The sequence below is a fragment of the Chrysemys picta genome, chromosome 16 (assembly GCF_011386835.1).
Source record: "Chrysemys picta bellii isolate R12L10 chromosome 16, ASM1138683v2, whole genome shotgun sequence".
Taxonomy (NCBI): Eukaryota; Metazoa; Chordata; order Testudines; family Emydidae; genus Chrysemys; species Chrysemys picta.
In genome coordinates, this window is record NC_088806.1 from 10,705,257 (window position 1) to 10,731,669 (window position 26,413).

A 26,413-nucleotide genomic window follows, 5' to 3' on the forward strand; every position below is an offset into this window, starting at 1 on the left:
TCTCCCCCAAAGTCCAAAGGGCTTGGTTCCATTGTCTTCTTAAATGGAAAATAACTTGGGGTTCTCTGCCTCTCTTTTGTGTAGTTCAGTGAACCTTTGAAAGGGAGTTTTCCGAAGGTTTCCCTCCAAAGTAAAAGGCATTCAAGCTGTGAGGATGGAAGCCTGGAGTCTAGTGATGAAGGAAGTTCAATGCTGGTTTCATCCCCTGCTGGTGTTTGCTAAAATGGAATTTGGTCTGTTCCTGTGATATCCTCCCCACCAAGATGCTGAGTGGTTACCTCTGTCCCTTGTTAGTTTGATGGTTTCTTTTATGTAAATTGCATTCCCATTGTCTCTTAATGTACCTGGAAAGTACCTTCAAGATAGCAGAACCACCTACCTTTGTCTAGGGTGGGGTAATTTCAACCCTGGCTGGCAGACACGCTTTAAGAACATCATTTGCAACGTCTGTAATATTGAATTTGTCCTCCTTACAAACACCATGCAATAATATCAATGTCATTAGGTTTCTATTGGTATTAGGGCTGCCGATTAATTGCAGTTAACTTGTGCGATAAACTCAAAAAAATTAATCGTGATTAAAAAAGTTAATTGCGATTAATCGCTCTTTTAATCACACTGTTAAAGAACAGAATAACAATTAAAATTTATTAAACATTTTTGGATGTTTTTCTACATTTTCATATATACTGATTTCTATTGCAACACAGAATATAAAGTGTACACTGCTCAGTTAATATTATTTTTGATTACTAATATTTGCACTGTAAAAATAATAAAAGAAATAGTATTTTTCAATTCACCTCATACTGTCGTGCAAGCTCGCTCTTGTAACAGTGCAATTTACAAATGTCGATTTTTTTTGTTACATAACTGCACTCAAAACCAAAACTTTAGAGCCTAGAAGTCCACTCAGTCCTATTTCTTATTCAGCTAATCGCTAAGACAGACAAGTTTGTTTACATTTACGGGAGATAATGCTGTCCACTTATTTACGTCTCCAGATAGTGAGTATAGATGTTCACATGGGACTTTTGTAGCCGGCATTGCAAGATATTTACGTGCCAGATATGCTAAACATTTGTGTGCCCCTTCATGTTTCCAACGCTCATTAAAAAAATAATGTGTTAATTACATTTGTGACTGAACTCCTTGGGGGAGAATTGTATCAGAGGGGTAGCCGTGTTTGTCGCTTTTTACAGAGCCAGACTAAGAGTCCTGTGGCACCTTATAGACTAACAGACGTATTGGAGCATAAGCTTTCGTGGGTGAATACCCACTTCGTCAGACACATGATGAAGTGGGTATTCACCCACGAAAGCTTATGCTCCAATTCGTCTGTTAGTCTATAAGGTGCCACAGGACTCTTTGTCGCTTTTGGGGGGAGAATTGTATGTCTCCAGCTCTGTTTTATCCACATTCTGCCATATATTTCATGTTATAGCAGTCTCGGATGATGACCCAGCTCATGTTGTTCATGTTAAGAACACTTTTACTGCAGATTTGACAAAATGCAAAGAAGATACCAATGTGAGATTTCTAAAGCTAGCTACAGCACTCGACCCAAAATTTAAGAATCTGAAGTCCTTCCAAAATCTGAGAGGGACGAGGTGTGGAACATGCTTTCAGAAGTCTTAAAAGAGCAAAACTCCGATGCGGAAACTACAGAACCTCTACCACCAAAAAAGAAAATCAACCTTCTGCTGGTGGCATCTGATTCAGATAATGAAAATGAACATGCATCAGTCTGCATTGCTTTGGATTGTTATCGAGCAGAACCCATCATCAGCCATGTACGTATGTCCTCTGGAATAGTGGTTGAAGCATGAAGGGACATATGAATATTTAGCACAACTGGCATGTAAATATCTTGCGATGCTGGCTACAACACTGCCATGCAAATGCTTGTTCTCCCTTTCAGGTGACATTGTGAACAAGAAGCGGGTAGCATTATCTGCTGCAAATGTAAACAAACTTGTTTGTCTGAGTGAGTGGCTGAACAAGAAATAGAACTGAGTGGACTTGTAGGCTCTAAAGTTTTACATTGTTTTATTTTTGAATGCAGTTATTTTTTATGCGTAATTCTACATTTGTATGTTCAACTTCCATGACAAATTGTACTACAGTACTTGAAAAATACTATTTCTTTTGTTTTTTACAGTGCAAATATTTGTAATCAGAAATAAATATAAAGTGAGCACTGTACACTTTGTATTCTGTGTTGTAATAGAAATCAATATCTTTGAAAACATAGAAAACATCCAAAAATAGAATACCGTTTATTTAAGTACTATTTTTAACAGTCTGATTAATCGTGATTAATTTTTTTAATCGCTTGACAGCTCTAATTGCTATCTTAGGCTAGATACACACTACAGATTATGTTGGCATAAATTATGTTACTCTGGGGTGTGAGGACATCACATTCCTGAGCGACGTAAGTTACAGTGTCATTTAGAATGGGAAATACTCAATCAGGCAGCAGTAAAGACCCCCCCCCACCCAAAAAAACCCCCAAAACAAATACAGTACTGTACTGTGTTAAATGTAAATTACTAAAAAAATAAAGGGGAAGTTTTAAAAAAAGATTTGACACAAAAAGGAAAGTGTTTCTGTGCTAGTTTCATTTAAATGAAGATGGTTGAAAGCAGCATTTTTCTTCTGCATAATAAAGTTTCAAAGCTGTATTAAATCAATGTTCGGTTGTAAACATTTGAAAGAAGAACCATAACGATTTGTTCAGAGTTATGAACATTTCAGAGTTACAAACAACCTCCAGTGCTTTTGTGGGTGAAACTTATGTTGGTCAGGGGGGTATTTTTTCATACCCCTGACTGACAAAAAGTGTTACCGACAACAGTGCTACTGTAGACATCGTCTAGGTGCTGTGCTAAGTGGATTGGTGATGGGAGGTGTAGCTGGTAGGCTGGAATATCTGTGAATCTGAGGCCTGGTCCACACTAACCCCCCATTTCGAACTAAGGTACACAAATTCAGCTACGTTAATAACGTAGCTCAATTCGAAGTACCTTAGTTCGAACTTACCGCGGGTCCAGACGCAGCAGGCAGGCTCCCCCGTCGATGCCGCGTACTCCTCTCGCCGAGCTGGAGTACCGGCGTCGATGGTGAGCACTTCCGGGATCGATTTATCGCGTCTAGACAAGACATGATAAATCGATCCCAGAAGATCGATTGCTTACCGCCGGACCCGGAGGTAAGTGTAGACCTACCCTGAGAATACTGAGAGCGTCTAATGGAACAGGGGCTGGACTCTCCAGGGAGACTCTCAGAGGGCTCAGTGGTTTGAGTGTGTCTATCGCTTCCCTGTTGAGAATATTTTGAAGTGCTGTAAAATCCACATGCAGACTCTGGCATGGTCTGCTCTTTACAGTTCTGCGAAGACAGCTCTGTTACTTAGGGCTGTGAAAAATCACACACTCCCTCCCCCGCACAGCTATACTGGCAAAAGGATGAGTGTGGACACAGTCATAGTGGCAAAACACCCACTACAAAACATGAAACAAACTAAATGCCCAGAAACTACTTTTCTGCAGAGCTAAGGTTGCCCGGTGCTGTCTCCTGCTTTTCACCGTATGGTTGGTGGCTAAACTTAAATCTCTGCAAACCAGAAAATGAACAGTAAATATACATGTCTTCTCAGCATTGCCACCTTAACTCTGCTCCCATCCCTGCAGCTGGTAAGAGCCACTGGGAATGGTTCTCTAAGGGTGGTGCAAAGATTAACAACTGTGCCAGACCCAGACCAGTGGGGTACAGGAGTCTGGAAGAGGGCAAATATACTGGTCACTGGATGAGTAGTTTTCTGTTCCCTGAGTGACCAGAGCAGGGGCTGCACTAGAGTAATCAGGAACCTGCTAGAACCAGTTAAGGCAGGCAGGCTAATTAGGACACCTGGAGCCAATTAAGGCAGGCTAATCAGGGCACCTGGGTTTTAAAAGGAGCTCACTTCAGTTTGTGGTGTGAGTGTGAGGAGCTGGGAGCAAGAGCCGCAAGGAGCTGAGAGGGTGTGCTGCTGGAGGACTGAGGAGCACAAGCGTTATCAGACACCAGGAGGAAGGTCCTGTGGTGAGAATAAGGAAGGTGTTTGGAGGAGGCCATGGGGAAGTAGCCCAGGGAGTTGTAGCTGTCATGCAGTTGTTACAGGAGGCACTATAGACAGCTGCAGTCCACAGGGCCCTGGGCTGGAACCTGGAGTAGAGGGCGGGCCCGGGTTCCCTGCAAACCTCCCAATTGACCTGGACTGTGGGTTCTTCCAGAGGGGAAGGTCTCTGGGCTGTTCCCCAGCCCACATGGTGAATCTCTGAGGCAAGAAAATCCGCCAATAAGCGCAGGACCCACCAAGATAGAGAAGGAATTTTGTTACATTGGTGTCAGGAGTAGGATCTTGGGCTGCACAGTGTGGCGGAAGAAGGAGGGTGATTTAAAAAAACAAAAAACAAAACAAAAACAAAAACAAAAGGGAGAGGGTTTATTTTTTTTCACCACAATGGATGACGTAGTGCGGGCACTGATACAAGCTACGGTGGCCCAGCAGGAGGCTACCCGTGTCCAGGCAGCCGCCCAACAGGAGGCAGTGTGGCTGCAGCAAGAGACTAATCGCCTGCTGATGGACCAGGCTGCTCAAGACCGAGTTATGTTGCGGGAACTAGTAAACCAGGTAAAGTCCCTTACAGAGCTGAATCGTGTTCATGCTGGGACGCGGCTCATACGGGCCAGCCATTGGCTGCAGAAAATGACATGGGAGGATGATGTAGAGGCATACCTTCTGGCCTTTGAGAGGACAGCCCTACGGGAAGCCTGGCCTCGAGATCAGTGGTCTGGCATCCTTGCCCCATTCCTGTGTGGGGAGGCCCAGAAGGCCTACCATGATCTGCCTGAGGCTCCGGCAGACTACCACCAGCTGAAAGCAGAGATCCTGGCACAAGATCTGGGGTAATGACAGCAGTGCGGGCCCAGCAGTATCACGGTTGGAGGTACCAGGAAGACAAAACCCTGCGGTCCCAATTGTATGACCTCATCCATCTCGCACGAAAGTGGTTGCAAACAGAGTCCCGGAGTCTGGAAGAGATACTAGCGGTTCTGGTCATTGACCGATACGTGAGGGGACTACCACCAGACCTTCGTGCCTGGGTAAGCCAGAACGAACCCTCCACCTATGACGAGGTTGTTGCCCTGGTAGAGAGGCGAAGGACAGCGAGGGAGATGACCCGACCAGTTAAGGAAGAGGCACCCTGGGTTAAACTAGCAGCACCAAGCCCTAAAGTTCAGGTGACTGGGCCACCAGGAGGGCCCAGGTGGAAAAAGAGAGAGGCTGAAGGCCCATCAGAGGCCACAAAGAGTCGGAGTACTGAGGGAGAAGAGGATCGTGATGTTAGACTGCCCAAACCAAGAGACTGAGGAACGCCTAGGGCTCCATACAGATGTTATGCCTGCGGGGAGTGGGGACACATAGCTGCACAGTGTCCCAATGCTGAGGACCCTATGCAGTGTAACCTGGGGAACTGGGCAGATCCATGCTCCCTAATCCACCTTGTGGGGGTCTCACTAACCCCACATATGTATACCAGACCAGTGAAACTAAATGGGGTAGGGACCACGGCACTGGTTGATTCGGGAGTGCTATCTCACTTATCTCAGGGAAGCTCGTGACGCGTAGTCAGCGGCTACAGGCTAAACGTACGGGGATAACATGTGTCCATGGGACAGTTAGTTACTACCCCACCATCCCAGTAAAAATCGAGATCCAAGGGAAAACTACTGAGGTAGCAGCAGGTGTAGTCCCTAAACTCCCATACCCGGTGCTCATAGGGAGGGACTTCCCAGGGTTTGGAAACTTACTCCCAGTAGGGGGATTGGAGAAAGATGGGGACCCTAAAATTGGTGAGGAATCCACAGCAGACTGTCAACCCCCAATCTTCTCTGAAATATCCCCAGATTTGTTCTCCACTCCCAGACAGACAAAAAGGGAAAGAAGGGCAGCTAAGGCCTTGGGAACCTGAATACGGACCCAAAGCCAGGGGGTCACTCTTGTAGGTAGGCGGACCCACGCAGCTGAAAAGGAGGCCACGCAGGAGGGAGAAGCACCTGAGTCTGACCCCCACCCTAATGCTTCTGAACCAGTAGAGGCAACAGAGACTGGGTCCCTAGATCTTGGGCAGATTAGCTCCGGGAGAGGAAATTATGGACGGGACCAGGCAGAAGACCCAAGGTATGACAACACTAGGAAGGAGGTGACTGAAATAGATGGGGTCCCCGTGGAAGGGAAAGCCCAGGGACCAGGACCCTACTTCATATTGAAGAAGGATCTCTTATACCGGGTTGTACCAGTACAGGGGCAGAAGGTACAGCAGATCCTCGTACCTCAAAAACACCAGAACGCTGTATTAAGTGTTGCTCATAGTCATCTTTTTGGGGGGCATTTGGGGGTAGAGAAGACCCTGGCACGAGTCCTACGACGGTTCTTCTGGCCCGGAGTACATGAAGAAGTGCGGAGGTACTGTGCCTCCTGCCCGGAGTGTTAGCTGCACAGTCCCCATCCCCACTTGAGGGCACCTTTAGTACCCCTTCCCATCATAGAGGTCCCCTTCGAGCAAACAGCTATGGACCTAGGGGGACCCCTGGAGAAGACGGCTCGGGGCCACCAATATATACTTGTTGTTTTGGACTATGCTACTCGCTACCCAGAAGCCGTCCCCCTGTGGAACACAGCCTCTAAAACTATAGCCAAAGAGCTGGTGGGGATCTTTGCCCGAATGGGGCTACCGAAGGAGATATTAACCGACCAAGGAACCCCATTTATGTCGAAGCTAATGAATGACATCTGTACGCTGCTCCATATACATACCCTGAGAACTTCTGTCTACCATCCACAGACTGATGGGTTGGTAGAAAGGTTTAACCGAACCCTCAAGGCTATGATAAGGAAGGTGGTAAGTCGGAATGGGAAGGATTGAGACACCCTACTACCCTACCTTATGTTCGCTATCCGGGAGGTACCTCAGGCCTCAACTGGGTTTTCTCCCTTCGAGTTATTATACGGGCATCACCCCCGTGGCATACTAGATATCGCCAAAGAGATCTGGGAAGAGGAACCCAATGAGGGGAGAAATATAATAGAGCATGTAATGCAGATGCGAGACCGGATAGCCCAGGTTACCCCTATTGTATGGGAACATTTGGAGAAGGCACAGGAGGCCCAGCGAACCCATTACAATCGCCAGGCAAAAGTGTGACAGTTCCAACCAGGGGATCAGGTTATGGTGTTGGTACCCACAGCAGAAAGCAAGCTTCTGGCCCAATGGCAGGGACCCTATGAGGTGGTTGAACCCGTGGGGGAAGTAACCTACAAGGTGCGGCAGCCTGGACGCAGAAAACAAAAACAGATTTATCATGTTAACCTTCTGAAACCCTGGCATGCACAAGAGGCATGCACAACGGTCCAAAAAGACCTAACCCAGGAAAACAAGCCTTCCAAACAGATGAGAGTGTCTCCCGATTTAACACCAAACCAGAAGAATGAGGTGTCTGAGATGATCTTCCGGAACCAAGATGTGTTCTCGACAAAACCGGGTCAAACAACAGAGACATATTACCACATCGTCACGAACCCTGGGGCCAGAGTAACAATGAGGCCCTATCAGGTGCCAGCAGCAAAAAGGGAGGAAATAAAAGCAGAAGTAAAAAAAATGCTGGAGTTGGGGATCATCGAAGAATCCCACAGTCAGTGGTCCAGCCCAATCATGCTGGTGCCCAAACCTGATGGCACCACAAGATTTTGCAACGACTTTCGGCGACTAAACGAAGTATCCCAGTTCGATGTGTACCCCATACCTCGCATAGATGAGCTAGTGGACCGTCTGGGTAATGCCCGGTACTTGACTACCCTAGACTTGACAAAGGGGTACTGGCAGATTCCCCTTGCAGAAGACACAAAGGAGAAGACTGCGTTCTCTACACCAGAGGGTCTTTTTCAATATACTGTCCTCCCTTTTGGACTACATGGGGCCCCAGCTACCTTCCAGTGCCTCATGGACAAGCTATTACGCCCGCATAACAGTTATGCTGCTGCCTACTTGGACGATGTGGTCATTCATACCCCAGACTGGGAAACCCACATGGAGAAGGTGGAGGCAGTCCTCGATACCTTCAGGCGAGCTGGCCTTGTAGCAAACCCTGCCAAGTGCGCTGTAGGGTTTACAGAGGCCAAATATCTTGGCTACATTGTGAGAAAAGGTTTGGTAAAACCCCAAGTGAACAAGTTAGAGGCCATCCAAAATTGGCCCCGACCAAGTCGCAAGAAACAAGTCCGGGCGTTCCTAGGTGTGGTGGGGTATTACCGACGATTTCTCCCCCACTTTGCCACAAGTACAAGCCCCCTGACAGACCTAGTGAAAGCCCGTGGACCTGATCTGGTGAGATGGTCTGACACAGCAGAGGAAGCATTCACAGACCTACGGACTGCCCTCTGCAGTAACCCCGTACTGATAGCCCCTGATTTCACCAAAGAGTTTATCCTGCAGACGGATGCATCGGAAGTAGGGTTGGGGGCCGTTCTATCACAGATGGTCAGGGAGGAGGAACACCCAATTCTATACCTCAGTCGGAAACTCCTTCCAAGGGAACAAAAATATGCAGTGGTGGAGAGAGAATGCCTCGCTGTAAAATGGGCCATGGAAACATTGCACTACTATCTGCTCGGGTGCAGATTTGTCCTCGTGACCGACCATGCCCCTCTTCAATGGATGCAGTGGAACAAGGAGAAGAACACAAGGGTGACCAGGTGGTTCTTATCCCTCCAACCTTTCCAGTTCCATGTGCAACACAGAGCAGGGAGCCGTCATGGCAACGCCTATGGCTTGTCACGTGTGCACTGTCTGGCGTCCCAAGCTGCCAACCCCTTTGCGTTGAGCAGGGGGGAGGGATATGTGACAGACCCAGAGCAGTGGGGTACAGGAGTCTGGTAGAGGGCAAATATACTGGTCACTGGATGAGTAGTTTTCTGTTCCCTGAGTGACCAGAGCAGGGGCTGCACTAGAGTAATCAGGAACCTGCTAAAACCAGTTAAGGCAGGCAGGCTAATTAGGACACTTGGAGCCAATTAAGAAGAAGCTGCTAGAATCAATTAAGGCAGGCTAATCAGGGCACCTGGGTTTTAAAAGGAGCTCACTTCAGTTTGTGGTGCGAGTGTGAGGAGCTGGGAGCAAGAGCCGCAAGGAGCTGAGAGGGTGTGCTGCTGGAGGACTGAGGAGCACAAGCGTTATTAGATACCAGGAGGAAGGTCCTGTGGTGAGAATAAGGAAGGTGTTTGGAGGAGGCCATGGGGAAGTAGCCCAGGGAGTTGTAGCTGTCATGCAGCTGTTACAGGAGGCACTATAGACAGCTGCAGTCCACAGGGCCCTGGGCTGGAACCTGGAGTAGAGGGCGGGCCCGGGTTCCCCGCAAACCTCCCAATTGACCTGGACTGTGGGTTCTTCCAGAAGGGAAGGTCTCTGGGCTATTCCCCAACCCACATGGTGAATCTCTGAGGCAAGAAAATCTGCCAATAAGCGCAGGACCCACCAAGATAGAGGAGGAACTTTGTCACACAACCTACCCCAGGCCCTGGGGTATTCGCCATCTGTTCAGGACTTCACATCAAGGCTGGATGCCTTTCTGAAAATGATTTAGTCAAACACAAGGTGTCCAGCTCACTACAGCAGTAACGGAAAGAAATTCTACAGTATGTGATACAGGAGATCAGGCTAGACGACCAAGTCATCCCTTCTGAGCTTAAAATTCTGTGAATCCATAACAGATACAAGGAAGGAGAAACAACACAAACAATGGCACGTTCTGTTTCACAGAGTGGAATACCAGCATTTATCTGCAAAAAGAAGAACAGGAGTACTTGTGGCACCTTAGAGACTAACAAATTTATTAGAGCATAAGCTTTCGTGGACTACAGCCCACTTCCAGGAAGTGGGCTGTAGTCCACGTAAGCTTATGCTCTAATAAATTTGTTAGTCTCTAAGGTGCCACAAGTACTCCTGTTCTTCTTTTTGCGGATACAGACTAACACGGCTGCTACTCTGAAACCTAGCATTTATCTGAACGCCCTGCAGCTGTGTGCACTGGGTCAGCTGACGCTGTAATCGGATGGTGAAGGGAGCAGTTGGAGCAGCCCGGTAGAGCTGTGACCGTGGTATGCAGAGAGGTGCAGGTGAACCCCGTGGGACTGAGTTTGCCCCATTTCAGTGCTCAGTGTTGTAGGTTGTGTCACTACAGGCACACAAGGGGGAGTTCTTGCCCTGAGGATTGTCAGCGCTCTGGTGGGATACACACTAGTGATCTCCAGGGCTCAGTGAGGGGCAAGTGCAGGTAATAACTCTGAAGAAATCCTCACGGTGAGGGTAGGGGAGTGGGATCATTTTGCAAGTCGGAGCTGGTTTGCGTGGAGGAGGATCAGTGTTTCAGTGAAGGCCGGGGTTGGAAGGGTCTGTCCATTGTGCGGGATCCAAACCCCAGTTTCACCGTAAAACCAGAAGGTATTTGACCATGTGCCAAACTGCTCCTGTGCTCTGTTCCCGCAGTGTTGTGTAGCAGGGGACGGCAGACAACTAGTTTGTGTGTCACTGGCATGTGGGGTGATGCTGAAACTGGGCAGCGTAATGGTTACACTATAGGGGTGATGCGAACCTTAATTAGTCACTTCCCCTTCTAAGAACCGAGGGGACGGGAATCCTTACCCAGCGAGGTCACATTCTCATAGTTCTCCTGCATGACGACTCTGTAGAGGGCTCTTGGAGGGGGGTCCAGCAGAGACCCCTCTTCTCTGGTGAAATACCCAGCCACCTCCTCGAAGGTCACCGGCCCCTGAAAGAGCAAGAATCCCACACTCAGTACCTGCTGCCCCAGTCACAGCCCCACTATTCATGGGGGAAAGGATCCAATCAAATGGAAGCTCTGGATGGTTTGGCATCAACAGTCCCACCTCCACACCACTCAGAGCATCCAGGAACCACCAGGGTGAAGGGACAGAGAGAGCCCCTTGTCTCTCCCAGCAGATCCATCACACAGCTACTAGTCACAGACTGATACAGGAGGTGGAGCCCCTAGCAGGGTGCAGGGGGAGCTCCAGAGAAGGAAGCCCAACACTCTCCTTGTTGTGAGGAGTTGGATATAAGAAGAGAGACATGTCCCCTACACCTCACGTGTGGGTGCCCCCTTCATCTCTCAGTAGCCAGTGGTTAGTCAGGTCAGGCTCCAGCACTAGGAGTGTGGTTCTTTTTCCTAACTCCAGCTAGGCGGGTTGTTTCCTGTTCCACAAATTAGGGCGTTTCCATCTCCGAACCCCACGCGTCTGTGCAGCGAGACCCAGTGCTATCCTGGCCAGACGAACTCCAGAGCTCACCTCTGGAGCCAGGCCAGGATACACGGGGCTGGGCTCAGAGCATGGACAGGACCAGCGCGTTGAGCATTAGTGTCCTCCCCCGTAGGGAAAGGCACGGAGCAGTGACATCCACCTCCGCAGCTGCTCAGAGAAGGGGAGACACAAAAACTGCCCCCCGAGGGTCGTCCAAGGGAAGGGGAATGAGACGACCCTGGGGGCGGCAGCAGTATGGGAGGTGGAGGGGAGAGAGACGGAGAATGCGACAGAGCCAGGCGTGGGAACAGGATCAGGAGCAGAGGCAGAGACGGGGTCAGTGTCCCCAGCGGGCAGCACCTCTCGACGGCGTTCAGGGCCGAGGGTACAGGGAGAGGAAGGGGGCCCTCAACGACACCGGGCCTGGGCACCGCAAGTTCAGCACCCATAACCACGGTGTCAGGCAGGATGGCATCTGCAATTGGCCCCCGCTGGGAGGAAAGGCAGCACTTCGCCTCGGAGGGGTGCACCCAAGGGCTCTGGGCCCGCTTGCTCGGCACTGTCCGTCGCCACAAGGGGCATGGCTTGGTGCCATCTGTGGCTGGGCAGATGGACGAGCCCAGGAACACCCCAGGGCCGAGAGTGGAGGCAGCGGCCTGGGGTAGGGAAGGGAGAGGAGGAGGCAGCGTGACTAATCCTCCCCCCCACATCGAGGCCTCTGGCAAGGGGGCTTCCTCCCGCTGGGTGACCGGGGTCACACCCAGGGTCTCCATCTCCTGAAAACCGGAGCGAAAATCTCCCCCCGCTGCCCCAGACCCCTCCCCACCAGCAACCGAGGGGGGCACAGATGACGAGGGGGCGGGAGGGGCTCCATCCAAGGCCCCCCAGGGAGGGACTCCAGGAGGAGGGCGGTGCCGTTCCCCACGGCATCCTCAGCTGGCTCCCCCTGCTGGGCCCTATGAGGGGCTGGGACGGACGGCTCGGCAGTAGCGTCTCCCCTCAGTCTTGCAGGGGTCCCCTCACCCTCCGTGTCAAGGCAGGTGGTGAGCCCGGGCCTTGCGTTTGACGCATTCCCCTGTCTGAGCTCCCAGCCCTCCAAGGTGGAGGCAGAGGGCTGAACAACAGGGTGGAGCCGGGGGGAAGGGATACCTCCCCCATAGTGGGCCCTCTCCCATGCCCGGCAGCAGCCCTGCTGTCCTCTCCTCCATGGGCCCCACTGCACTGCGTCCGATGGAGGTGGGGCCCACCCTCTCGTCTGGGCATGACGGGGGGGTCACCCCCGGGGCCTGAGAAGGAGGAGAGGCGACTATGGGAGCCAGGCCATTTCCTGCCCCACTCCAACCTCCAAACCAGACTGCACAAACCTTCCCATCTCCTGTGTATTTGCTGCCCCTCTCCCTCCTGCAGGAACCCACCAGGAACCCCCCCAATGATCCCTACCTGGACTGGCTCCTCTGCAGCCATTTCCCTTCCCTGTCCCATCGGAGGCTGGGATCAGCTGGAGCGAAACGTGGGCGTCATTCTGCAGCCTGGCAGGGCGAGAAGGGCAGTTGTGGAGGTTTCAGAACAGACTTTAGTTCATTTCACATCACGATTCCCCCAGACCTTTCCCTGCAGACAGACATCCTAGATTCTGCCATGCTGGGAACATGTTTGATCGCTTTATTGCCATGTAGACCTGGCCCCTCCTGCCAGGCAAAGCCCACACAGTTTTAAGCCCCCAGAAAAGAGCAGAACCAAAGGAGTCACTTTGGGGGATTACCCCTGACACTGACCCCCGAGCCGTGCACACCCCAGCTGGGGGGATATGGAGTCAGGAACTGGCTTTTCTTCTCCCAGATCACAATGGAGGCTGCAGCCTCTGACCCAGGAAGCTGAATCCTAATACCCAGGACAGAGAGTTTGAGCCGCCTTCCCTCTTTTAGCAACAAGCAGAACCCTGTGGTAAGAGCAGCTAATGAAACCCCCTCCCGAGAGGGACAATTGTTCATGGCACATCGTCTTTCCTTGCAGTGACTCCGGATTAACACTGCTCTCAATGACACCAGAAGCACAGTTCAGAAAGGATGAGGCCAGAATCCTCTTCTGCAGATCACTGTGTGGGGCTCTTAACCCCCTTCCCACCTCCCTCACCCCCCCAGATCTAGGACAAGGACTCAGGGCAAGAATTTTCCCACAGAACCGGAAGTTCCTGCAGTTTTCCAGAGGGGAGAGAAGCAAATATCTGCTGGTGGTTTCACCTCTCAGTGTCTGATAAGTGGATAGAAAGTTAGCACTGTGGGAAGCAGCCCCTCATGGTGACCCTTTGTCATGGGGTTTGGGAAACTTCTGGACCCACGCTGCACTCAGAGAGACCTCCTCATCCCGTGCCAGCTGGAGAAAAGAAAAGGGTCCAGCCAACTCTCCTGTTACCATCTGGGAACCACCGATCCCCCAAACAGGGGGAGGCCTCTGGCTTTGATGTGTATTAGAGATGTGGCTGGTCTCTTTCATCGGCAAACATTTTAACAGAGATAAAGGGGGAAGAAATGATTCTCAAAGGAGAGGAGGAAGATGATCCTTGTGCAATTTAACTCTCTTAAACCTCCAGGATTTGTAATTGCCGTTTGATAATGACATAGAAAGAGGCAAACCTGAGATTTTAAATCCATGTTCAGCAATGGAAGAGAAAAGGGCAGAAATGTGAGGAATGTGGGTCTAGTTTTGTAAATTCGAGAAAAGTGACAAATGGTGGGGGTGATGTCAGTGGTGGAGATGAGGTGAAAGCTGAGTGTGTTTCCCATCAGTATCTGATGTGTGAAGAGAGACAAGGGGGCGACATGGGCACAGATTTGAGACCCGGGTTGGAGAATCGGGGGGAGGGTCAATCTGGGATTGTTGGTATTTGATCATCAGAGCGATGGGGGGGGGGATCTCGGGGCACGTTCAGTCCGGGACAGACGCCGGGAGACAAGGGGGATATTCGAGGTTTGGATCCAACCTGTGAGGCTGGCGGAGAAAAGCGGGTCCCAGACTCGGGATTTGCTCCCAGGGCAGGAACCGGGAGGGCCCCGTGGGTCGGGGTTTGTAACGGGGGTGTGACCCGGGGGGGGGGAGCAAGTGGCACAAACAGGGACTGGATCCAATTAACTCCCCCCGGGGATTTCCTGCTGCCCCGAGACAGTTCAACGCCCCCCCATATACCCCGCCGCGACTCCGGCTCCGCCCCCCCCGCACTGACTCCCCCCGCCCCGCCCCCGCACTCCGGCTCCGCCCCTCCTCCCGCCCCACAGGGGACCCCACTGCCAGGCCTCGCTCTCTGCCCCGCCCCCCCCGGCCCACACTGACCCGGCTCCGGCTCCCCCCGGCACCGGGAAGAAAAGGGGGGGATCCGAGGCGGGCAGCAGAGGCCGGAAGTGACGCACCCGTGGGTCCGGCGCGAGGAGGTTCCGTTAGGACGGTTGGAGCGAGCGCGCCGCACGCAGGGGGCGGAGCCGGGAGCTGCCCACGGGTTGGGGGCGGGGCCTGGCGCGCGGGTGCTGCTGGGAGGGATGGCTCAGCGGGGCGGGTGCTGCGGGGAGGGGGGCTCGCTGGGGGCGGCAGGTTGGAATCCCAGCCAGTGCGCGCGGCGGGTTCAGCTGTTCCGCGCATGCGCAGTCCAAGCCCCCGTGAGCGCTGCAGCCCCGGGGGGTAATTAACAAAGGGCGGTGAGGTGGGGGGCTCTGGCGCCGGTGTAGCCCCACAAAATGCTCCCCTCCCGTTTTGCTACTGGGAGCGGTTTCTGCCACGCAGCGTAGCAGTTTGGTAAACGCTCCCGGTCTGCTTCCTCTGGGGGGGGGATGGTTGCAAAACGGGAGGGATGGGGTTGTGGTGGAAAACACTCCCGATCTGCTTCCTCTGGGAGGATGGTTGCGAAACGGGAGGGATGGGGTTGTGGTGGAAAACACTCCCGGTCTGCTTCCTCTGGGAGGATGGTTGCAAAACGGGAGGGATGGGGTTGTGGTGGAAAACACTCCCAGTCTGCTTCCTCCTGGCTAATGTGCCAAATTGATCTGTTGCATGATTGAGGCATACTGTTTTACTTTTTTGTGTGTGAATCCGTGAAAAGGGAGGTAAGGTTTGGGGGAACGGAGCGTGCCCCCGAGCCCAAGGTGAGACCACAGTGGCCCCTTTTCATTTTTTCCACTGGCTTCTCCTTGCTTAATTCCAATGACTGGGCTGCTCATGCACCTGTCACTGGTCCAGGGATGGTTGCAAAACGGGAGGGATAGGGTTGTGGTGGAAAACACTCCCGGTCTGCTTCCTCTGGGGGATGGTTGTGAAACGGGAGTGATGGGGTTGTGGTGGAAAACACTCCCGGTCTGCTTCCTCTGGGAGGATGGTTGCGAAACGGGAGGGATGGGGTTGTGGTGGAAAACACTCCCGGTCTGCTTCCTCTGGGGGGGGGGGGGGGGGTGGTTGCAAAACGGGAGGGATGGGGTTGTGGTGGAAAACACTCCCGGTCTGCTTCCTCTGGGGGATGGTTGCAAAACGGGAGGGATGGGGTTGTGGTGGAAAACACTCCCGGTCTGCTTCCTCTGGGGGGGGATGGTTGCAAAACGGGAGGGATGGGGTTGTGGTGGAAAACACTCCCGGTCTGCTTCCTCTGGGAGGATGGTTGCGAAACGGGAGGGATGGGGTTTGTGGTTGAAAACACTCACAGTCTGCTTCCTCCTGGCTAATGTGCCAAATTGATCTATTGCATGATTGAGGCATGCTGTTTCACTTTTTTTTGTGTGAATCGTGAAAAGGGATTTTTTTTACTTTACTCTTCCAATTTGCATCATATACAAAGCAATTTTGGGGGCCACTTCCATTAAAAAAAAGTTGCAATACTCTAGTAACATGTATTTGGAAATGTAAAAAATAACCAGTGAAATACATTCAAAAATTAATTTGTAATAATTTGAAAATACACTAAATCCAACATTTGAAAACATTAAATGCTTTAATGGGATGTAGACATTTGCAGTTACATAATGGGCTCTCACTGGGTGATGGTGATGGTTGGTGCAAAAGGGCTGTCGCTGCCTGGGGGTGGTCTACAAGGACCCCTAGGTCCTTCTCCTCTTCCGTTACTTCTAACCAATGCGTCCCCATCTTGTAACTAAAATTGTTGTTAGTCATCCCCAAATGCATCACCTTACACTTTTCACTATTAAATTTCATCTTATTTCTGACACTCCAATTCACAAGCTCATTCATGTCTCCCTGCAGAATATCCCTATCCTCCTCCGAATTTACAACGCCTCCCACCTTCGTATCATCCGCAAACTTTATCAGCCCACCCCTGCAATCGGTTCCGAGGTCAGTTATAAATAGATTGAATAAAATGGGTCCCAAAACTGAACCTTGAGGCACTCCACTAGTAACCTCCCTCCAACCTGACAGTTCACCCTTCAATACGACCCGCTGCAGTCTCCCCATTAACCAATTCCTTATCCACCTCTGGATTTTCATATCAATCACCATGTTTTTCAGTTTAACCAATAATTCCTCATGGGGTACAGTATCAAACGCTTTACTGAAATCCAGGTATATTAGGTCCACCGCATTTCCCTTATCTAATAAGTCCGTTACTTTCTCAAAGAAGGAGATCAGATTCGTTTGGCACGATCTGCCCTTCGTAAAACCATGTTGTAATTTATCACAATTGCCATTAACCTCCAGGTCCTCAACTAGTTTCTCTTTCAGAATTTTCTCTAGCACCTTGCACACTACAGATGTTAAACTAACAGGCCTATAGTTACCCGGATCACTTTTTTTCCCTTTCTTGAAAATAGGAACCACATTAGCGATTCTCCAGTCTAACGGGACCACCCCCGAGTTTACAGATTCATTAAATATTATCGCTAATGGGCCTGCTATTTCCCGCGCCAATTACTTGAATATTCTCGGATGAAGATCGTCCGGTCCTCCCGACTTAGCCCCATTAAGGTGTTCGAGTTTTGTTTCTACCTCGGATACGGTAATCCCCCATCCTGAATGCCCCTCTGTAATGGTGCTAGTAACCCTAATACCTTCATTGGCCTCATTAAACACCAATGCAAAATATTCATTGAGATATTGCGCCATGCCTAGATTATCTTTAATATCCTCCCTGGCAATAGTCTTCAGTGGTTCCACTTCTTCTTTCTTTGCTTTCTTCCTATTTATATGGCTGTAAAACCTCTTACTATTGCTTTTAATTCCCCTCGCTAGGTCCAACTCTACACGGCCTTTGGCCTTTCTCACTCTATGTCTACATTCTCTGACTTCACTAAGGTAAGTTTCCTTGCTGATCACTCCCCTCTTCCAGTCTTTGTACGCTTTCTGTTTTTTCCTAATCGCCCCTTTGAGTCGGTCGCTCATCCAGCTCAGTCTAAATCTCTTGCTTAGTAATCTTTTTCCCTTTTTTGGGATACAGGCCTCTGACAGCTCATGCATCTTTAACTTGAAGTAATCCCAGGCTTCTTCTGCCTTTAGATCCATTAATATGTTTGCCCAATCCATTTCCCTTACCAGTCCCCTTAATTTGTTAAAATTGGCCTTTTTAAAATTATAAACCCTAGTCTTTGACTTAATTCTGTTACTCCTTCCATTTAGTTTAAACCGAATTAGCTCATGATCACTGGAGCCCAAATTGTCCCCTACTACCACTTCCTCAACGAGGTCCTCACTACTTACCAGAATCAAATCTAAAATGCCCCCCCCCCCTCGTCGGTTCAGCTACCACTTGATGAAGGAATTGATCAGCAAGCACATCTAGGAACATCTGAGCCCTATTATTGCTACTAGCGTTTGTTCCCCAATCTATATCCGGGAAGTTAAAGTCCCCCATAATTATACAGTTTCTATTAGTATTTACTTCTCTAAACACATTAAATAGTTCCTTATCCATATCCTGGGTCGATCCCGGCGGTCTATAGCACACCCCAAGCACTATCCCCGGAGAGGCTCTAGTAGTCCTTTTACCCAGTGTGAGTATTGCCCAGACGGACTCTGTGTTATCTATTCCATCGACTATTATTTCTTTACAGCTTATTTCACTATTGACATACAATGCCCCCCCCCCACCTTTACCTTTGTCCCGGTCTTTCCTAAACAGCGCATACCCCTCCATACCTGTGTTCCAGTCGTGACTGCCAGCCTGGCTGATTGCACCCCCAAGGGCCGGAGTTATCCTGCCCCAGGACAAGCTGTGGCTGCGCTGCCGGCTCAGCCTGGCAGACACAGTCACCTCCCATCAGGGCCGGGTATTGTGGCTGGGGGTTAGGGTATGGGAGAGTAGGTGGGTCTGGGGGGGTGCTGTGCAGTGAGGGGTGGGAAGATCTGTGTGTGTTGGGGCACTGGGAAGTGTGCAGGGGTCTGGGTGGGGCACTGTGCAGTTGTGGCAGTGGGGCGGTGGGGGGCACTGGGCAGTGAGGGAATCTGCAGGGGGGCTCTGGGCGGGGAGGGGCAGGGCACTGTGCAGTTGTCGGAGGTCTGTGGGGGGTCTACAGCTAGGGGGCACTGGGCAGTGAGAGGATCTGGGGGGGTTCAGAGTGGTCTGTGGGAGGGCACTGGGCATGGGGGTTTGTGGGGGTCTTTTCACGTATTCACACACAAAAACGTGAAACAGTGCGCCTCAATTGACCAATAGAGATCAATTTGGCACATTAGCCAGGAGGAAGCAGACCGTGAGTGTTTTTGACCACAAACCCCATCCCTCCTAATTCGCAACCCCATGGACCAGTGACAGGGAAATGAGCAGACAAGTCATTGGAAATAAGGAAGGCGGAAGCCAGTGGAAAAAATGGAAGGGGCCACTCTGGTATGACCTTGGGCTCAGGGGCATGCTAGCCAGGAGGAAGCAGATCGATGAAAGGGGCCACTCTGGTCTCACCTTGGGCTCAGGGGCATGCTCCGTACCCCCAAAGCTTACCTCCCTTTTCACGGACTCACACACAAATACGTGAAACAGCGCGCCTCAATCGTACAATAGATCAATTTGTCACATTAGCCAGGAGGAAGCAGATCGACCACTCTGGTATCACCCTTGGGGTCATGGGCCCACCCCGAAGGGGAAGAAGCATGATGGGAGCACAGGGCCGGGATGGCCAGTGTGCATCTGGCAGCTCCCGGTTTGTAAACAGTGCCATTGTACTGGGCTAGGTGGAGCAGGATTGTTCCTGCCGTGCCATGACCCATCTCCCATTGCCCCCGGCCAGCCCGTCGCTCTGAGGACTCTGCCCCCCATGCCCCATGTCCCCATTTCCCCCCTGGGGGACCACAAATATGTTTAGCACCAGGCCCACAAAAAGTTAATCCATCCCTTTTTGGGGTGCAGGCTCTGGGATGGAGTTGGGGTGCAGGAGGGTTGCAGGCTATAGGTAGTTTGGGTAGTTTGAGTGAGGGGTGCAGGCTCTGACCTGGGGCATGGGATTGGGGTACAGGAGGGGGTGCAGACATGTGGGCTCTGGGAGGGAGTTAGCAACTCAGCACGTTATATAAGAGAAATGAACTGCAGTGATTTCATATAGGCATAGAAACTGATAGAAGACACTTTTACATATTCAAAATGTGAGAGGCAGAGTTGGAGGGAGGGGGTGTCTGTACAATATTTCACCGCATTCAGTCTCCTGGCTGGATCAGTAACGTAGCCGTGTACAGGGCTGCCCAGAGGATTCAGGGGGCCTGGGTCAAAGCAATTTTGGGGGCCCCTTCCATAAAAACAGTTGCAATACTATAGTAACATGTATTTTGAAATGTAAAAAATAACCAGTGACATACATTCAAAAATTAATTTGTAATAATTTGAAAATACACGAAATACATTATTTAAAAACATTCAATGCTTTAATGGGATGTATACATTTGCAATTACATAATGGGCTGTTGCTGGGTGATGGTGATGGTTAGGATGGGGTCGGGGGGGGGGCCCCCACCTTACCATGGCGCTTACCCCCTCTCCTGGAGCCTCAGTGTGCTGCGACCAGGAGCGGCCCCGGACCGCGTTGGAGCCACCGCGCTGCAGTGCGCCAGGGCCGCTCCCGGACGCGGCACGCTGAGACACCGGGGGAAGACGGAGGCGGGGGCAGCCTCCGACATATTCGTGGGGGCCCCTGCAGAAAATTGCCCCACTTGGCCCCCCCCGTCTGGGCGGCCCTGGCCCTGCAACACTTGTATAGGATAGAGAGGAGCTGCGTTGATTAATCTTTGACAGGCTAGGAATTGGAGGCCTGTGCCTTTAAGACCCCAGCCCCAGGAACCCGCCCCCTGCTCCGAGGCTGACATGCAGCGTCCCTGTGAGAACAACAAAAACAGCCTCTGCCCCCCCCACACCCCTAGATTAGCGAGCACAGTGTGTGGCTCATCCCACGGGGTCACTGTTCCCCCCCCTCCCCCTCCCTAAACGGGGGTTTTGTACCCGCACGGGGTCTGGCAGTGTCACCCCTACCCCGCTTAACCCCGGCTCTCACCCCCCACCACCGATTTTTGCCCTTCAGCCCCTCTTCTGCCGCTACCTACAGTAGCTTGAACCCCCCAGGCCAGTAAAATTCTGCCCCCTGCTCAGACCCTGACAGCCCCCCCGCTGCGATTTGCCCCCTTAATACTTTTAAACCCCCCCAAAGAGGAGGGAGCAAATCGTTAGCAGAAGTAAGGGCAGAGAGAGGGCAGAGAGAGGGCAGTGGCTACAACGAAGGTTACTGAGCATGCTCAGTACACCCAAAATAGCAAAACGGGAGCAGAGCATTTTGTGGGGCTACACTGGCACAGGCAGGGACCCGCCTCTGCACAAGGGGGCCCAGATCTCCCCCGCTCCTCCTGGGAACCGGCCCCCTGATTGTTCCCGCACCTGGGGCAGGCTCCGAGCTGCGTTCACACCAGTGACCCCCCTGCCCCTCCTCCAGCCAGGGGCCTGGTGGGGTTCCCCTGGGTGTGTGTGGGGGGACAGACCGGGTGAAGGGGGGGAACGGGCTCTGGGCAGGCAGGAAATGGGGCTGGGGAGTTTCTGGTTTTGTCACTTCAGTCTCAGAGACTGAATCATTTCCCCTGAATTCTTCCCCCTTTTCTCTATCAAATATGGGGATCAAATCCATGTAGATCGCCCCAACACACACACACACACCCTTTTCTCTCCAATGATTGTCCATGTCTCTGTTCTCCTCGGATTTTGCCCCGTTTTCTAATTCTCACACGCTAGATTAAAATCTCCTCGGCCTGGGGAAATTTTCCCACCCGTTTTATCTGCAGCCAATTGCCCTTGTTCAGGTGGGAAATTGTCGCCCTGAGTCATTCCCCCAAACTGAAAGAGGGGTTAGTGGGTGCAGCTGAGGGGAGCCTGGAGATGCGGCTGGCTCTGGGGTGGGACGGGGCGGCCGGTCGGTCTCTGCCAGTAACAGAGCCTGGGAGGGACACAGGAGGGGAAGGGAGAAGCAACTGTTCTCAGTGGAGTAACCGGGCCCAGCTGCTGCCCCCCCCCATCTCCCCAGTGCAGCACCCCACAGCCACCAGCTGCCTGTCCCCTGCCCCTCCCATCCTGCTCCCCCCTCCCCACAGCCAGGGAGCCTTCCTGCTCCAGCTCCAGCTCCCCTCCCTGGCCTTAAAACACCTTCACAAAGGGCTCCTGCTGCCCCTGGGACTGGTGGTGATGGAGGGGAACCGTCACTTTCTGGTTGTTTATTTGTTGTACAATCAGCCTGGACAGCGGGTAATGGAAGCTGGAGGAGGCCCTGGCAGGACTCAGAGTGACTCTGTGTGGCCCAGCTCAGGGCTTGGCCCTGGCTGGCTGAGGCTCGGGGCTCCTTGGGTGCCGGTGGGGACTCAGGGCCAGCCCATGGTAGTGGGGGTGGGGCGGGGTCTTGGGCATTAGAGAGGTGTGACGAACTGGGACTGTTCTTACTGTGATCTTTGAATGCTGACAGGGGAGTGTGGCTAGGATAGTCTGCATTGGGGGATGGGAGACTGACCGGAGAATACCTGAGCATGTAACATGAGAACCCAGGAAGGGGTTAAAGGCCAGGTGACACCTTTGCCCGGGAAACTGAACAAAGGCTGTGGGAGGGGTCGCTGAAGGGAGAGTTTCAGGAGCTGGCTGGTGATATGGCTGGGAGGGAGACAGGGCTCTGACCTCCCAAAGGGGCTGGGGCGTCCTGGGACCCCAAGATGGACCTAACTGAGGGGGGTCCTGTTGTCTGTGCCTGCAAGACCTGTCTTGGACTGTGTTCCTGTCGTCTAAATAAACCTTCTGCTTTACTGGCTGGCTGAGAGTCATGGTGAATCGCAGGAAGCCGGGGATGCAGGGCCCTGAGTCCCCCCACACTCCGTAACAAGGGGAGCAGGGGGCCAGCCTCCCCGAACCGGGAGTGCACCTGCCGCCCATAAAAATCAGATCCAATCCTGTCAAACTTTCCCACTAATTATTGACCATCCCTCAGATCTTGGTGTTTTTATCTTATATTATCAAATATTCCGTTTTTGACCCATTTTCTCCCCAGTTCTTAAGGACTGTTCCAAAGTACCGGAGCGGCCAGGTGGGTGAGGTGACAGCGTTTACTGCACCGATTTCCGCTGTCGAGCTCTTCTTCCCGTCTGGGGAAGATACTCCGAGTGGAGCAGATCGTTAAGCGTAAGAAATTAACCCATGTTGCCAGAACTGTTCAAACTGAAGTGGGCAGTTAATACCGTTGCACTCCTAGGAGAAAGGAGAATTCGTGGATTACAGATTGTTATAATGAGACATAACCAGTGTCTTTCTTTTTTCTTGTTCTGTTTTTTGAGGCCATGATTTTTAGAGTCTGGCACAGCTATGAATGTAAGCTCCCAGGCTCAGCTTTTGAAGGTGTTTTGCGAGTTTCCTTTGAGGGCTAGGACTGAGAGGGGAGATCTTGAGTGATTATTTTGTGGAAGTGTTTGTCCACAGGCGATGGGGTGGGTTTTGTCTTCTACCGTGTTTCTGTGTGAGTTCGTTCAAGAGCAGAGTGATTGTCTAGCTTCACCCACGTAGTTTTTGCTGGGGCATTTAGTGCACTGGATGGAGTCCTGCACATGCTTAATGTACACACTTGGACTGAGGTGGAGATGGACATAGGAGACGGAAGTGTTGAGAGTCTCTGGGTTAGGCTAAAAGGGGTAAAAAACAAGGGTGATGTCATGCTAGGAGTCTACTACAGGCCACCTAACCAGGTGGAAGAGGTGGATGAGGCTTTTTTTAAACAACTAACAAAATCATCCAAAGCCCAAGATTTGGTGGTGATGGGGGACTTCAACTATCCAAATATATGTTGGGAAAATAACACAGCGGGACACAGACTATCCAAGTTCTTGGACTGCATTGCAGACAACTTTTTATTTCAGAAGGTTGAAAAAGCTACTGGGGGGAAGCTATTCTAGACTTGATTTTAACAAATAGGGAGGAACTCATTGAGAATTTGAAAGTAGAAGGCAGCTTGGGTGAAAGTGATCATGAAATCATAGTGTTTGCAATTCTAAGGAAGGGTAGAAGGGAGAACAGCAAAATAGAGACAATGGATTTCAGGAAGGCGGATTTTGGTAAGCTCAGAGAGCTGATAGGTAAGGTCCCATGGGAATCCAGACTGAGGGGAAAAACAACTGAGGAGAGTTGGCAGTTTTTCAAAGGGACACTATTAAGCACCTAGTCGGCCCCTGTATCAAGGCCTCAGTCCGGGAGCCAGCCAGGCTGGAGCTCCGCTTGCTCCCCTGACCCTGCCCAGCACTGCTCTGTCTCTACGGGCAGCCAGTCCTTCTCCCTCAAGCTCCAGGGAGAGACCGAGCTCCTCTCTGCCCTGCAGCCCTTCTTATAGGGCCCAGCCTGGCCCTGATTGGCTGCTTCTAAGCCTTCCTCTGATTGGCTGGATTCTGCACGGCTGCTATTAACCCTTTGCCAGGCAGTGAGGGGCACCTGCCCCGTCACAGGGAGACCCCAGGAAATCCCTCCAGTCTTGCACCCCAGAAACGTACCGCCTTACACTGCTTAAGACCTTCTCTTGAACAGTGCAAGCTCATTAATTAGTTTGCCACTTTGTCAAAGGAAAGTGGACATGTACCAGCCTTTGTAATCTGAGCAATTCCCCCAAACACTTTAGACATACTCACTAGTCAGTATAAAACATTCAACTAAGTTTATTACCTACAGAAAGATAGATTTTCAGTGATTATAAGTGGTAGGCATGAAGGTCGGATCTAGTTACCTTAAGAAAATAAAAAGTAAACACTCATTTTACTTATTATCATTTTCATTTAGTAACAAGAAGGATTTCTTCAGGTATGTTAGCAACAAGAAGACAGTCAAGGAAAGTGTGGGCCTCTTACTGAATGAGGGAGGCAACCTAGTGACAGAGGATGTGGAAAAACCTAATGTATTCAATGATTTTTTGGCAGATGTGATTGCAGAGCCATTGGCCATTATCTTTGAAAACTCATGGCGATCGGGGGAGGTCCCGGATGACTGGAAAAAGGCTAATGTAGTGCCCATCTTTAAAAAAGGGAAGAAGGAGGATCCGAGGAAATACAGGCCAGTCAGCCTCACCTCAGTCCCTGGAAAAATCATGCAGCAGGTCCTCAAGGAATCAATTCTGAAGCACTTAGAGGAGAGGAAAGTGATCAGGAACAGTCAGCATGGATTCACCAAGGGCAAGTCATGCCTGACTAACCTAATTGCCTTCTATGATGAGATAACTGGCTCTGTGGATGAGGGGAAAGCAGTGGATTGTGTTATTCCTTGACTTTTCAAAGCTTTTGATACGGTCTCCCACAGTATTCTTGCCAGCAAGTTAAAGAAGTTTGGACTGGAGGAAAGGACTATAAGGTGGATAGAAAGCTGGCTAAATCGTCAATGGGTAGTGATCAGTGGCTCTATGTCTAGTTGGCAGCCGGTATCAAGCGAAGTGCCCCAAGGGTCGGTCCTGGGCCGGTTTTGTTCAATATCTTCATTAATGATCTGGAGGATGGCATGGTAGATACGCTGGAGGGTAGGGATAGGATACAGAGGGACCTAGACAAATTAGAGGATTGGGCCAAAAGAAATCTGATGAGGTTCAACAAGGACCAGTGCAGAGTCCTGCACTTAGGACGGAAGAATCCCATGCACTGCTACAGACTAGGGACCGAATGGCTAGGCAGCAGTTCTGCAGAAAAGGGGTTACAGTGGACAAGAAGCTGGATATGAGTCGACAGTGTGCCCTTGTTGCCAAGAAGGCTAACGGCATTTCGGGCTGTATAAGTAGGGGCATTGCCAGCAGATCGAGGGATGTAATCATTCCCCTCTATTTGACATTGGCCTCATCTGGAGTACTGTGTCCCGTTTTGGGCCCCACACTACAAGAAGGATGTGGAAAAACTGGAAAGAGTCCAGCGGAGGGCAACAAAAAAGATTGGGGACTGGAGCACATGACTTATGAGGAGAGGCTGAGGGAACTTGGATTATTTAGTCTGCAGAAGAGAAGAATGAGCGGAGATTTGATAGCTGCTTTCAACTACCTGAAAGGGGGTTCCAAATTGGATAGATCTAGACTGTTCTCAGTGGTGGCAGATGACAGAACAAGGAGCAATGGTCTCAAGTTGCAGTGGCGGAGGTTTAGGTTGGATATTAGGAAACACTTTTTCACTAGGAGGGTGGTGAAGCACTGGAATGGGTTACCTAGGGAGGTGGTGGAATCTCCTTCCTTAGAGGTTTTTAAGGTCAGGCTTGACAAAGCCCTGGTTGGGATGATTTAGTTGGGGATTGGTCCTGCTTTGAATAGGGGGTTGGACTAGATGACCTCCTGAGGTCCCTTCCAACCCTGATCTTCTATGATTGCTGATGCCCTGTTAAAATTTGCTACCCCTGGACCAGAGGCTGGGAAAGGTGAGAAGGAGTAAATTGAGACAGATGTTCCACTATCTGTCAGCCTGTGCAAAGAACACCAAATCTATTATTTTTACATAATCTCATGATTTTTAAGCCAATTTCATGATTTTTGAACATTTGGGGTTGGCAATAAGTCAGTTTCACTCCTGTTTCAAGTCAGTTTCGTGTCTATTATTTATAGTATGGTGACCCCCCAAGAGCCC

At 51.0% G+C, this 26,413-nt stretch overlaps 2 protein-coding genes across 13 annotated transcripts in view; one reads left to right on the plus strand and one right to left on the minus strand.

Moving 5' to 3' along the window:
• LOC101935438 (zinc finger protein 436-like) overlaps positions 1–26,413 on the plus strand; it is a 321,486-nt gene that overhangs the window by 136,025 nt on the left and 159,048 nt on the right. The gene's annotated exons all lie outside the window — the stretch shown is intronic.
• The window catches only part of LOC101940007 (zinc finger protein 436-like), a 118,583-nt gene that overhangs the window by 6,395 nt on the left and 85,775 nt on the right, over positions 1–26,413 (minus strand). For 2 of the 6 annotated variants that reach the window (XM_065569814.1, XM_065569813.1), the window contains exons 1-3: positions 14,767–14,845; positions 12,803–12,891; positions 10,746–10,872 (exon numbers count right to left, since the gene is read on the minus strand). The exons of 2 other annotated variants lie outside the window; for them this stretch is intronic. In XM_065569814.1, coding sequence (XP_065425886.1) covers positions 10,746–10,872; positions 12,803–12,844 — 169 coding nt within the window. In that variant the 5' untranslated portion in view covers positions 12,845–12,891; positions 14,767–14,845. Of the gene's footprint in view, positions 1–10,745; positions 10,873–12,802; positions 12,892–14,689; positions 14,846–26,413 lie in introns of those variants that run through there. 2 more of the 6 variants (XM_065569811.1, XM_065569812.1) reach the window with 2 other exon arrangements.